This window comes from Capra hircus, chromosome 2 (assembly GCF_001704415.2).
Source record: "Capra hircus breed San Clemente chromosome 2, ASM170441v1, whole genome shotgun sequence".
In the NCBI taxonomy this organism is placed as follows: Eukaryota; Metazoa; Chordata; class Mammalia; order Artiodactyla; family Bovidae; genus Capra; species Capra hircus.
In genome coordinates, this window is record NC_030809.1 from 2,070,181 (window position 1) to 2,084,562 (window position 14,382).

The 14,382-nt window shown below is 57.6% G+C and overlaps 1 protein-coding gene across 2 annotated transcripts in view; it reads left to right on the plus strand.

The window, feature by feature from the left end:
• PAX7 (paired box 7) overlaps window positions 1-14,382 on the plus strand; it is a 109,432-nt gene that overhangs the window by 46,847 nt on the left and 48,203 nt on the right. For both annotated transcript variants that reach the window (XM_018054740.1, XM_018054746.1), the window contains exon 5: window positions 11,317-11,516. In XM_018054740.1, the coding sequence (XP_017910229.1) occupies window positions 11,317-11,516 (200 nt within the window). The remainder of the gene's footprint in view (window positions 1-11,316; window positions 11,517-14,382) is intronic.

Sequence of the window (14,382 nt, forward strand, 5' to 3'; positions counted from 1 at the left end):
ACTTTCACTCTTCACTTTCATGCATCGGAGAAGGAAATGGCAACCCACTCCAGTGTTCTTGCCTGGAGAATCCCAGGGACGGGGGAGCCTGGTGGGCTGCCATCTATGGAGTCGCACAGAGTCGGACACGACTGAAGCGACTCAGCAGCGGCAGCAGAGTGATAGGAACACCGAGGTGTGCCCATTCACCCCGCCCTGGGGTCATGCCCAGTTATAGAAGAAGAAACATGTCAGTAGACTAGAACTTTAAGAAACCCCCAGTCTTATTGCGGAGGCATAACCTCTACTCTGGGTTGTCCCCAGCTTGATGGAGGAGACCTAGGTCCCATTCTCAAGCAGTTCAAATAAACCTCTTACAGACTGGATGATAAGGCATATTCATAAACAGAACACAGGCCTTAAAACTTAATTGTTTGTCCCCAGCAGGAGTCAAGGCCACGGGGGGCAAATGGCACAGGGATTTCAGGAGGGTGTTCAGGGTGTGGTAGTCATGGAGGGCTTCCTGGACTAGGCGGGCTTCAAGTCCGGGCTTGAAGGATAGGGGAAGTGGGACCTTAGGAAGTGGTGTGAGGGCAGCATCCCAAGCCTTTGCAGGGCATGGAGGTCTGGCCACAGCCTGCAGGGGGCCACGTTTGGGCCAGGACAGGGAGGACCCTGAACGCCAGGCTCACAAGGGTCACCTCGACGGTGAGGATGGGGCTTGGGCACAGGCTGCCCGGGCGCAGCCATCAGTCTGCTCCAACTCCTCCCAAGCCTCCCCATCCTTAACACAGGGCTCAGGGAAATGCTCGTCTCTTAGGGCTGCTCTGGGGCCACGTGACTTGCTACAGGAGCAGCGCAGAGCCCCAACCACGGGCAGCTCTCTTCGAGTTTACTCTCCTGTGGCCTTCATGCAGTGGCAATAATAACTAACATATACTGAGCACTTACTGTATACTTCTGCTATAGGAGGCTCTGTGTGGTCACAGAGCCCAGCCTTTGGGGTTCCATGAGCCCTGGGTTTAAGCCCTTTCTCCGGGCTGAGCCTGGAGGCAGGAGGGTAGGTGGATGGAACCAGGCTCTGAAACCCCAGGTTCTCCACCCCACTTCCTGTGATGGCTTTCTAGCGGCTGCAGCTTTGAGGAGGGGGAGAGGGGAGTCAGGAGGTGGTGGAAGGGGCTCCGGCAGGCTTGGCTCCCTGGGCATATGGTCTTTTCACAGCGGCTTTGTGGGGCGCGGACGGGTGGCCAGGCTGCCTTTCCCTCCCTGCCATGCAGGGCGGCTGCATCTGGCTTGCCGGGGCCCCAGGCGCTGCCGTTTCCCCTTGGCTGGTTTTGAGGCCTCGCCCCAGGCCTCCCCGGGCCAGCTTCCTGGGGGCCGGCCGCCCTGCTTGGCCCCTTCGGCCCTGCCAGCGTCGGTGCCCCAGCTGGACGGCTCAGCTGAGACCTTTGCACCCTCTGCTCTCTGTGGGCACCACGTGTGTCTGCGATGGCCCGCCCCCGGGGGCGGGATGTGGGGTCTGTGCGTGTGACTGTGTTTGTGCGAAGCCCCCACCGTGGGAGGATAAGGAAGAAATGACAGAGGCATTCATTCACTCATTCATGCGTCCCTTGTGCTTGGTGCTGGGCGAGTGTGCTAACCTCCAAGGACCGCTGGGATAGGTGGAGTTCTTGTATTCAGGCACCGGCAGTAATAACAGTAATAACTGACATATATTGAGCACCTACTGTGTACATGGCAGCGTTATAAGCCTTGTCTTGCAGTAATTCAGCCAGTTTTCGTGTGTGACGACTCTGTGAGGTCCGTGCTATGGTTTCCCTCATTTTGCAGAAGAGGAAACTGTGGCCCAGAGGAGTGAAGCAGCTTTCCTGAGTTAGTGGGGGAGCAGGCTGTGATCACTGAGTCACGGGTGCCCCGTGGTGTTTCTCAAAGTTTCCATCTATGCAGCTCCATCCGTACCCTGAGGGGCAGGTGGACGGCGTTTCTCCCAGTGGGCGGATGGGGAAATAGAGATTCCAAGGGTGCGAGTGACATATTCAGGGCCACACAGCAGGTTGAGGGCTGAGCCCAGAGGGCCGGCTCCCCACCTGCCAGGCTTCTGTCTGAATGAGAGGAGAGATGGCTCAGCTCAGCCCAGTCACCTACACTCCCGGAGCTCAGCCTCCAGACGGCTGTCTTCCCTTCTTCCCTGACTCGCATCACTGCCCCTGTTTTAGAAAGGATGAAAATGAGGCTAGAGGGTCAGTTACACACTCAACATCGACAGTGGTGGGAGGCAGACCCAGAATTCAAACCCAGGTCCATCTGACCCCACAGCTCCTATCCCGCCCACATTCTCGCAGTGTCTGCAGCCTTGGCGACACTCCGTGAGAAGAGGCCCTGTTGGCAATCCCCCCGTTGGAGCAAACTCTGTTGTCTGCCCAGCACCTACCTTCAGCTCACCCTCTTGCCGTAAGGAGGTGAACCTGCTTTTAAACTCTGTCCCCAGGAAGTCTTTGCCGACTGAGTGCCCTTGGCTCAGACGGCTCCAGCCCTTTACCAACTCTGTCTTCTCCTCTAAACATGATTTGTGCTCTACAATGTGTGGTTCACAATTCAGGGCAGGAAGATCTCTGGATCCATCATGAGGAAAAACATGGCTCTGAATTCTGGAACGGCAACAACACACGGCTATTTCCAGCAGTACTACTTCCTTCTTCCTGGATATGCCCCTTCCTGGCAGGAATGTACGAAGAGCGCCCTCTAGTGCCCGAGGACAGGACTCTGCTGTGACCACAGAAACCACAGTCAGAGAATACCCCAACGGACACAATTTTTTATAATGCAAGTCATCTACCAAAGGGTCAGAGTTTTGTTTTGTTTTTGGAGTTTGCTGGGATTAGATGGACACTTCCCAGAGAAGAAGTTTTGTCACGATTTCCTCCCCTCCTTGAGTTGGCAGAGTGACACTGGGCGTCAGTCAGTCGCTGAGAAATAGCATAAGATTTGGAGTCAGATGCTTCCCTGGTGGCTCAGAGGATAAAGCGTCTGCCTGCAGTGCAGGAGGCGTGGGCTCGATCCCTGGGTTGGGAAATCCCCTGAAGAAGGAAATGGCAACCCACTCCAATGTTCTTGCCTGGAGAATCCCATGGACAGAGGAGCCTGGCAGACTACAGTCCACGGGGTCGCAAAGAGTCAGACACGACTGAGTGACTTCGTTTCACTTGGAGTCAGATAGAACCTATTTGGATCCCCACGTCACCAGTGCCTCCAGTCCCCTTAGGAGGCCTCTGGGAGAGCAGGACGGAAGTGAATCCATGTGGACAGTTTGGCTGAGCCCCAGCCACAAGGGCGCAGAAGCAGGCACTCCAGACTCAGATGGAGAGGTTGTGTCTGGAAGGCTTCCTGGAGGAGTGGTCCAGAACGGATGTCAGCTCACTCATGCTGAGCACTCACTTGTCCCTGGCACTCTTTCATGGCCTTAACAGACTCACTCATTTACTCGTTCAGTCATTCACCAAATATTCGGGTGTCCAGTTTATGCCAAGCCCTGGAGATTCAGCAGAGCGAGCGCCCACCTGCCTGGAACTTGGACTCGAGTGATGACCAGGATGATGGAGGGGGTGGGGACAGGCAATGAAAAGGAACGTTTAGCACCTCTGACTGTGGTGCGCACTGTGGATAAACCGCAAAGGAAGGAAAGTGGCTCTTGGGGCAGGGGTAGGGGATTCCCATTATTATCCATATTGACACACGTGAAGTGTGCAGAATCCAGGCAAACTGTGTCAGGGGCCTGTGCTTTTCAGTGCCCCTCTTTGGTGGCCTGCTGCAAAGGGCAGGCCAGAAGGAGGATGAGGGGGTGCTCCAGGCAGAGGGCACAGCCTATGCAAAGGCTGACAGTTGCTGGGGCAGGAGACGACTGTGGGAATCCGGGGAGAGATGGACAGACTCTGGGGCTGGACCGGGGTGGGGTGGCGGTGGGCTTGCAGATAAGAAGGACGCTGCATCTCCCGGTTTGGGTGCTGGGCTGGCTGCCTGGGAGGCGTGATGGGAGAGTGAAGGGGTTGTTAAGGACCCCGACGGTCTGCTGTCTGGATGCCTGGGTGGTGCTGAGACGGGTACCCCAGAGCAGTTTGGGCAGAGGAGGTGGACGGGGCGGGGGTCACTTCCAGGGAGGCATGACTTGGGGTCCGATCCCTGCCTCTGTCCACCCCCGGTCCCCCGGCCCCTTGTGAGCTGCCTGGCCTAGACCCCGCAGAGGGACCCTAGGAGCTGCGCACACCACGTGCTGGTCACAGCTGAGCAGTTCGCACAGAGGGACCGGGGGGGGACACCCGCCGCGGCCCCTGCTCGCCGGCCCCCAGCTGAGCTGTAAATGACTTTTCCATTTTCCGAGACCTGCGCCCAGGCCTGCTTGGTATTCAGGGACACCCAGCCCGCACTCGCCGGCTCTCGGCTCTGCCCGAATTACTTGATTAAAACGCATATCAACTATTATGTGATTCATTTCTCTGCCGCGGCTCCGGGCCGGCCTATGTTAAACTGTAATAAAGGTTGGGCTGGGAGGCTGCGTGGGTGGGGGTGGGGTGCTCAGGAGTGGGATGGGAAGGCATCTCTGAGTTGGGGGCAGCTGAGATGAGGACCCCAAGTCTCAGGGTCTCCCTGCTGCCTTCTGCAGATTTGGGATGAAAAGGATTTGGTTTGGAGGTGGTCATGTCCCTCCTGCCTTCTGAGAGAGAGGTGGGTAGGTCCCGAAATTGTGACCATCCTGTTTCCAGACTTTTCCTTTGGCAAACAGGAGAACAGAGAAAGTTTGAAGGTTGGAGTAGGATTGAGCAGAAGGTGCCTTAGCTTTCATGATCCAAAATGGAATTCTCCATCACCTTGGAATTATAGCAAAGTTGGCTTCCACTGGGCTGGGAGTCCTGAGTCCTGGGTGGTCTTCCCGGCTTCAGTGACCTTGATTCCACCCACCATCTGTAAAATGGGGCTAATCCCGCCTGCTTGACCCTCTGTCGGGAGAGATTGTGTTGGAACATTGAAAGGGCCTGTAAACTGTGGAGTGCGTGTGCAAGGGGAGAGTGGTGACTACTCCAGAGTGTCAGTTTGAAAGGAACTCTGTGATCGTTCTGCTGACCCTTATCCATTTAAAAAGGCTTTACGGAGCCCCTGCTGGGTGCCAGGCCCCGTCTCTGCTGCACTCCTCGATCTCCTGGTCCAGTGGGACCGAGAGACCCAGCGACAGGCCAGCTTGACATTTCCTGAGGAGCTCTGAAAGCTCCGAGGATGAGACACAAGTGAAACCAGCCTGGCCTGCATGGACCCAGAAAGACTTGCAGGGGAGGAGGGCACCCGCCAGCTGGGTTCTGCCGGACGAGCAGGAGTGTGCCAACGAAGGGTGAGGCGTTGTGAGCAGAGGGGGCTGGAATTCAAAGGCAGGGAGGCATGGGGCAGCCTGGCTGGGTCATTTAGGAAACTGAGAGCTGGACAGGGAGAGAGGGGTGAATCTGGACGTGTGGGCAGGCCCGAGGGTGGTGGGGCCTCACTGGCATAACTGAAGCCTTGCCAGTCAGCAGCTGTGAAAGCCAGGGAGCTTTGGAGGAGCGGGCAGAGGCTGGGGTCGAGAACCAGAGGGCTGCCCCCAGTGGTTTTCTGGCCACTTGCATCAGCCCGGCCTGGGCTGGACTCTGGCCGGAGCAGGCCTGTTGAGGCCTCTCCTCTCTTTTTCTGTCCTTGGGCTGCTCTCCAGTCACACGGAGCTGTCTCCCTGTTTTACGGCCGTCTTGGCCCCAGCCCACCTGGGAGTAGTGCTCCTCCAGCAGATGGGAAGTCCCCAGTGCAGGGGGGACGCCTCCTCCATCAGATGGGAGTCTCCTGAGACAGAGGCCATTTCACCCTCCTAAGATTGGGAGGGCTCCAAGGGAGGAAGTGTATTGGACTCCCCACCTCCCTACGTGAGACAGGATCTGGGGACCCAGAGAGAGGGTCCCTCACAATATTCCTTGCCTGGGGTCACCTCCAGACCCGTTCCAGGCTCTGTCCCGCCCACTGTGGGGCCTGTCCACCCACAGCTGCTTCAGAGCCGGAGAGGAGGAGGAGCCGAAGCTGCCTGGGAGACTGCTCCCCTGCAGCCCGCCCCCCAAATCCAGCCTCTTTAATGGATGCAAGCCCATGCCCATGCTTTCCACGTGTCCCCGTCCCCATGCGGGCGGCCCAGGCTGCACCCAGAGGCTTTCAGTGTGTGGCTCTCAGCTCCAGCCAGCAGGGCCTCTCTGTGGCCACGTCCACCTAATCCTTTGGATTAATTTACCTCAGAGGCTCAAGGGTTCCCAGGGGTGTGGATGGGGAGGGGCAGCATGTGGGAAACCAAGGCGAGGTGGTGGCATCTGAGTTCTTTGTGTCCCTCCTCTCGGTTCAGTGGGACCTAGAGCACCAGACACAGGCCAGCCTGCTGTCTCTGAGGAGCTTTGAGGGCTCTGAGGACGAGTGGAGAAACCAGCCTGGCCTGGGTGGGCCCAGGAAGGCTCGCCAGGGGAGGACTTTACCCTGTGGGCTCTGCTGGGTGAGCAGCAGTGCCCTGAGCCTCCCTTTTCTCTATCATCATCATCATTATCAATAATTAATAGTAATAATAGTAATCCTTCATGTGCCCTTTACAGGCTCCAGATTCCTCTGAAAGCCGTTATTTCATTCTGTTCTCAGAGCAGTCCAGGGAGGGACGCAAGGATGTAGCACTATCCTCGTTTTTACCTCTGAGACAACACAGGTCCAGAGAGTGGAGGCAACGTGTCCAACGCCACGCAGCAAGGGAGGAGACAGACCTGAGAATCCAGGTGTCAGGCCTCCCAGGAAAGGACTCTGGACCAGACCAGAGCTGCCCCGGGGGCCCTGCAGACCCCCTCCCAGTGTGTCTTACTCCCCATCCCTCGCCTGGAATGAGCATGGCTTACTGGTGGTGCGGCCTCTTTCGAGTTACTGACCCACTGTGCTCCGTTTCCCTGTTTGTGAAAGAGCCACCAGTGCACTTCCTAGGTCTGCGTGAGGCTGGCACACAGAAGAGTGAGACAGACCTAACGTACGGTGGGAGATCCTCCCCCGGGAAGGGCCGAGAGGAGGCGGGAGATCCTCCCCCGGGAAGGGCCGAGAGGAGGCGGGAGATCCTCCCCCGGGAAGGGCCGAGAGGAGGTGGGAGATCCGTCCCAGGGCCTAAGTCACAGGCCCCAGCCCCACTCTCCAGAGCGCTCCCTGCATCTCCCGGCCTTGCTCTCCCCACTCAGCATCCAGAAGGTTGTCACGACAACTACCAGCATCCTACTGCGACCCCTCCATTCTTTTCTCTTTTTTAGAGTGATCGTATTTTTGTCTCTTTCATTTACATTTACTTATTTTGCCCGTGTGGGATCTTAGTTCCCTGACCAGGGATTGAACCCCCACCCCCTGCTGTGGAAGCATGGAGTCCTAACCCCTGGACCTCCAGGGAAGCCCCCGGGTCTTCTCAATCAGCAGAGACCTGTAGGGGCCTGCTGTGCCTTTCCCGGCCTAGGTCTCCACCCGGGTGTCTCTCTGGGCCTGTGAAGTTCCCAGATCCGTGCTGAGTAAGGGGCAGGAAGGACAGGGAGACGAAGGGAGAAATAAACACAGAATTCCACGAGTCACCTAGAAAGCCTGAAGTCATTGGGATGGCAAGGCTCTGAGGCTGGGCAATGTCTGGTATCAGAAGTACCTTGAACCTATCCTGCATCGGTCGTTTGCTGATTGCGTGCATGACTTTGATTCCAGCCTGCCCTATTATTAAGGAATATTCTACTCGGTACAAAGGTATCTTTAAAAACCGGATTCAAGGAAACTGATCTTCTTGTAAAGGGAATACACATATCACATCCTAAGAACAGATGCGTGTGTGCAAAGTCTCTTCAGTCGTGTCTGACTCCTTGTGACCCCATGGACCATAGCCTGCCAGGCTCCTCTGTCCATGGGATTCTCCAGGCAAGAACACAGGGGTGGGTTGCCACGCCCTCCTCCAGGGGATCTTCCCCACCCAGGGATGGGACCTGCGTCTCTTGTGTCTCCTGCAGTGGTGGGCCGGTTCTTTACCACTGGCGCCACCTGGGAAGCCCACAAACAGCTGGGACCCATACAAACGAATATCGTGAAAACAACTGAGGTCATTAAATTCTACCGGAGACTAGTGTGGGCAGAAAGAGCTTGAAGCCTGTCCTCTCCTTGTTAAAGAGAGACCAATAGTGCTAAAGACATGCTGTCGTTTTGGGTGGCCACCAGCCCTGTGTGGTGATGTAAGTTTGCAGGAAAATGAAGTAACATGAAAAACTCAGATCTTGTGCTAGACACATTTCAAGCGATCAGAACCACAGGCGGCTGATACTACCATATGGAACGGCACAGACCTGGAACATTTCCACATGACAGAAAAGTTGTGTTGGATGGCGCTGCTCTAAACTGAACTGAGACTTAATCAGGCTGGAGATTCTCCCACGACAGGGCTGTGCCTCCTCCATCAGACTGGGGCTCGCATCTCCTCCTCAGCCTGACCTCACAGCTCCAAGTTCAATCTCTGCCCGTAGGCGTTGCCCCGGGCAACCCTGCTCCTCATCTCAGCTGCTGTCCTAGCCCAAAGTCCCCAAGAGAGGACAGAGCCGGTTGTCCCATTCCCTGTCTGCGGGCGGGCCTCCCTTCCTGCCAACCTCTGCTTCCTCCTTCTGAGGCCCCAAGGGCCCTCTCTCTCCTTGTCAATGTCAGAAAACTGAAGCTATGCAGTGAGTTGCAGGAAATGAATCCTTGGGATTAGTTGTATTTGGCTCTGAGCCCCAGCCGTGCTGGGGAAGGCACCCCAGATGCCACCTGTGCCCGTCGAGGCCCCCTCTCAGTGATGGGGAGCTGGGCAGCTGGGAGAGGGCAGAGGGAGGGGCTGGACCCACCCCAGGTCCCTGCCTTTAGGGCTGAGACAGGCAGCGATGAAGGCACATCTCCCTTGCCGTTGGTTCCTTGCTACGTAGCGTCATCATTGGTGGCCAGTGAAAAGCAGGGATGACTTCCCAGTGGCCATGTTGGCTAAGTCCCTTCAGTCCTGTCTGACTCTTTGTGACTCCCTGGACTCTAGCCCACCAAGCTCCTCAGTCCATGGGGTTCTCCAGGCAAGAATGCTGGAGTGGGTTTTCATTTCCTCGTCCAGGGGATCTTCCTGACCCAGGGATCGAACGCAAGTCTCTTATGTCTCCTGCATATCGGGGGCTACCACTAGCGCCACCTGGGAAGGTGGCCATGTCAGCAGGATGGAGGATAGGTGATCTGGGGGAAAAGGGGCTTTGCCCAAGACCTGCCAGTCATGGGCGCCACCCCACTATAGCATCACCCCCATGCCCTTTGACGCGCCAGACCTCTGCACACACTCTTCCCCCGGCCTGGAAGGCCTTTCCTTCGCCTTCACTTGCCGTCTAAGAAGCTGCACTAGGTGTTGTGTTGTTTTCAGGGTTGGGAGAAGGCTGTCCCTTGTGGGAGGAGCCTCGACCGATTCGGGTCAGCAACCTTTGAGGCCGTTGGTAGGAACAGGACGGGAACCAGGAAAGCAGGGCTTGAGTGTGGATCTGGATGCTCACTGAGACTGTGGGCGCTTCGGTTGCTTCTCTGTGACTCAGTTCCTCCCGTCTGTAGTACAGGCGCATGCGCGCTGAGGCTCTGAGGCTCGACTCAGGCTATCTCCCAGAACATGGCCTGCATGCATAGTCCGTGCGTGGCACACGGCTGGTGCTGCGTCAGTGCTCCGCAGGGGGAAGGAGAAAACATAGCATCCTTCCAGGGACATTGAAGGTGGAGATGGAAAAGGAGGGAGAGGAAAGCGAAGCAAGGAAAGGGAGACGCAGGCGTGGGGAGAGGGGATCGTCCCTGCGTGCTTTCCCGCTTCTCGTCCTTGGTTTCCTCTTCTCACCAGCCCTCTTCTCCTCACCCCCTCTAGGACCCCCAGGACTCCTGAGGGTGCAGTCTCAGAGCCCCAGCATGCCCCTTGCTAGCATTCCTTCTGCCAGATCAGGGATGGTAAGAGGCCCAAGCTTTGTGGGCAGAGAGTCAGTTCAGTCCCCAAGGTGTGTTCAGCCCTGACTGTTGAGGAGCTTGATCAAGCCCTTCCTGCCGCCTTCCTCTCCCAGACGCAGAACAGGAGTAGGTCCCTGGCCTGACAGCCCATCCAGAGTCAGGACGTGGGCTGGCCCCAGACCCCCGAGCTCTCTCTGCAAAGGAAGCAAAGGCCTTCACCCACCCCTGGGCTCCAGGATGGAAATTACTGGGGATGATGCCGGGGGGGCGGGGGGGAGTCATAGTCATTACCCAGATCGCCAGGCGAGGTCTCCCCCTCCAGCCTGGAAGATCACTCAGTGATCCTGGAACGGCCCAGCAAGGGCCTGGGTGTGGAAGTCACATAGTCTAAACCTTTCATGGCGAAGAATGGGGGATCCGAGACCCAGGGTCAGAGTGCAAGGCATCTGGGGGAGAAGCACACCTGGAACCCGCGCTCCCTGGCTGCCAGCCCGGGCACAAGCGTCTGCCCGCTTCCTCGGTCCTTGCCTTTCTTCCTGCTCCCCTTTCACTTAGGTTCTGCAGTGTTTTCCCAAAATGCGATCCCGTCGTCGTCTAAGTGATCATTGTTTAAAGAATATTAAACTGTAAGCAAATTTCAAAAAGAAAACAAAAGTCCTGTCATCCTGAAGGCTCGCGTTTGTCCATCTGTTGAGTGTGGTGTTCCACAATGCGCTATGCGTGCTTTCTCCAAAAGTGGGTTTCGGCTCTGCACACTGGTTTGTGCCTTGCCTTCTTCTAAAAGTCACGTTGATTGAGGTACAGTGAGTAAATGGGAAAAATTCTCCCCTTTTTGGAGAGTTCAGTTCTAGAAATTTTGACAAATGCATCCCCCGAGTCCCATTTCACGTCCATCCTTTCACGTCAGTGGTGATAACCTAAATGCCCAACTACAGGGTGCTTTTTTTTTTTTAATGGCTGGACCGTAAGGTATTTAACCAGTCCCCTAGGGTGGGCAGGGAGGAGAAGGCAATGGCACCCCACTCTAGTACTCTTGCCTGGAAAATCCCATGGATGGAGGAGCCTGGTGGGCTGCCGTCTATGGGGTCGCACAGAGTCGGACACGACTGAAGTGACTTAGCAGCAGCAGCAGCAGGGTGGGCTGGGAGGTTGCCTCCCAGTCTTTGCTCTGATAAACAGCGCCGTGAGGGACGTCCTTCCTGTACTCAGACGGATCTGACCCTCAGTGCTGTGGAGGCCTCAAGGTGGGCACACAGCTCCCGTCCACCTCACTGGGCCCCCGCCCTCTCCTGCCCTCTCGCTTGGCTGTAGGGAACCGTCTGGACGAGGGCTCAGACGTGGAGTCAGAACCCGATCTCCCTCTGAAGCGTAAGCAGCGCCGTAGTCGGACCACGTTCACGGCCGAGCAGCTGGAGGAGCTGGAGAAGGCCTTCGAGAGGACCCACTACCCAGACATCTACACCCGAGAGGAGCTGGCACAGAGGACCAAGCTGACCGAGGCACGCGTGCAGGTGAGGGGCACCGGGGCCTTGTGCTGCGGGCACCGTCTGGACGGGCTTCCCCGGCAGCTCCGTGGGAAAGGACCTGCAGTGCAGGAGCTGCCGGAGACCCGGGCTCGATCCCTGGGTGGGGAAGATCCCTGGAGGCGGGCATGGCCACCCACTCCCGTATTCTTGCCTGGAGAATCCCAGGGACAGAGGAGCCTGGCGGGCTCCAGTCCACGGGGCCACAAAGCGTCAGACACGACTGAGCAACTAAGCGTGCGCCACAGCACACGTGTCATCTGGAGACCAGGATTGAGAGAGGGCGTGGCCAGGGTCAGGGGGTTTAGTGGCCCCGGAGTAGGAGCGGGGATTCTGCGGCAAGTGGCCCAGGGGCCGTGTAGACAAGTAATGCCCCCAGCACTTGGTACAGAGTAAATGGGCAGCAAACGTTAATCGACTGACTAACCAGTCCTCGGACAGCCCCAGGAAAGCCAGGAGGGGCTGGGAGGACTTGGACTGCCTCCCTCCTCCTGCTGACAAGAACTTTAGGAAGATGAAGGAAGGAAGGATGGAGGGAGAGACAGAAAAGGAGAAGGGGAAAGGGCAAGGGAGGGAGGAAAGAAGGACATTAGTTCAGCCACAAGAGAGGGGGCTCAGGAAATAGAAACACTTCCAAATCTCTGAGGAGGGGAGGAAAGATTCAGGACAAAACTTTCCAGAACAGACCTAGCTTCCTAGGATGGGTAATGAGTTTCCTGTTATGGGAAGCATGCAAGCTGCCTGGACGCATATTCCTGGCCAGTTAGAAGCATCCGGGGAAGCGTGAGCAGACTTTGAACACCCTGTGGACATCCACACCCGCTAGGCGCCTGGTGCCCGATCGGTGGGCCTGTGGAAGGTGGGGCACAGGAAGAGCCACGTCTGTCTAGGGTTCAAGGCCTGCAGTCGGGATGGGGGAAGGACCCACCTCTTCTCCCCAAGCTGAGTTCTCAGATTGCACGATGTCTGTAGTTCCCTAAGTCAGAGCCTCTGGGGGCCTGGCTGGGTCGGGGGGCGGGGAGGGGCAGAGGAGGAAGGGAGGCTGATGAACAGCTCCTGTGGGAGCCCATCTTGGCCTGGCCCCTCCGTGAACGGGGAGCTGAGTCTGCCGAGGGGCTGCCCCCAGCTGCTCGCTGGGGGCTCTTCTGTCTTATCCGAGAGGGATCTGAGAGCTCCTGTCGGCCATCTACCTTGTGGCCGCTGCTGGGGGGCTCCTCCCACAGGACCCCAGGGAACCTCAGAGCCCCTTGTCAGGCCAGGCTGGCCACTCATCACAGGCACAGTCACTGAGAAGTGATGCGGCGCCGGGGGTGTGTGTGCAGAGCTCAGGCCTGTGCGCGCCAAGCCCAGGCTCTCTCCTGGGAAGGAGAAATGGACTCAGCCTGGCGTTTGAAAGCAGTAATGTGCCAGAAGCAAACGGGCATTTGAGCATCCGGGGACCAGCATACCTCCCTCTGCCCACCGCACCCCTCCTGGCATGAGGGGCCCTGGGCCGCCACGCAGGGAGACCCTGGGGGGCGCGGATGGGCGGCTGCAGCCAGCTCGGCTCATCCCAGCCCCCTCCCCTCGGGGTGACACCCGAGCTGCCGGCCGGGCCTCCCTCCTCCGCCTCTGATCCCCCTGCAGCTGCTCTCCCGGGCACATTCCTGGGTGCTTTCTCATTCCCACGTCTGGCGGCCGCGGCTGCTTCCCACCACCTTGAAGCCTGACTGCGCCTTGTAAAACGTCCTGGCTGTGAGGGCAGTGCTTTTATTGGCCCAGGGGACTCAGAAACAGGTGCCACTCAAGGTCGGAGGGTGAGGGGGCGCTGAGAGCAGGGGGAGCAGCAGAACGCAGGCACATCCCCGGTGCGGGGGCCAAGGCAGCCGAGCTCCACGTGCTGGTCCCCTCGCAGACCCTCAGTGCCCCAGGGCGGGACTGGCTCTCCCCCGACTCGTGGCCTGAGAACTGGGCCTGATCCCAGCAAAGAAGGGATCGATGCACGTTGAGTTTTAAGGAATGAACAGACTGACCGCCCCCCAAATCAAGGCAGGAATAATAGAGCATTTGGCCTGGAGAGGAGAAGGCTTGGAGGACGCAGTTGCTCTGAGAGGCCCTGGAGCGGAGCTGGGGAGGGGGAGACCAGGAGCCGCAGGCTGGGTTCCCACTGGTTTCTGCCTCTGATCAGCTGTATCACCCTCAACAGATCAGGTTCCTTTCCTGAGACTTAATCTCTCCTCTATAAATAAAGGGGCCAAACTGAATGAGCATGAAGGCTCCTTAAAGTTCTAGGGTCCTGGCTTACTGACAGCCAGAGCCGCCTCGGGAGGTGCTGAGATCGCCGTCACCAGAAGTGTTCAAGCCGAAGTGCAATGTCCGGGGGATGTGAGGCCCCGGTGAGAGGGTTCCTGCTGTGGACAGGGCGGCCTGGGGCCTGAAGCCCTCTGAGCTCTGCTTAAATCTTAGGGCTGGATGCTTCTGCGGTCTTGGCCTCTGATTCTGAGAGCCTATAGTTCAGGGGCCTGGCAGTCCTGTGCGTTTCAGGGGCACTGGGAGGTGCCAGAGGGTTCAGATGCCTTGGTGCTAATTCCAGCTCCATCACTTACTCCCTCGCCCTTGGTTTCCTTCTCTGCAAAACGGAGATGATGGTAACAGGGTCCGCTTCATTCTGAGGACTAAATGATAACATGTCAACGGGCTCACACAGAGTCAGGAGTGCCCTGAGTAGAGGCTGTGGTTATTAAAGTTCACCTATTCTTAGTGGGCCCAATTCTGGCCACCCTCGCACCTCCAGGCTTATTCATCTAGCAGTCATACTGGGCACCTCCTGTGTGCCAGGCGCTGTCCTAGGCACCAGGGACCCGGCAGACAGAAA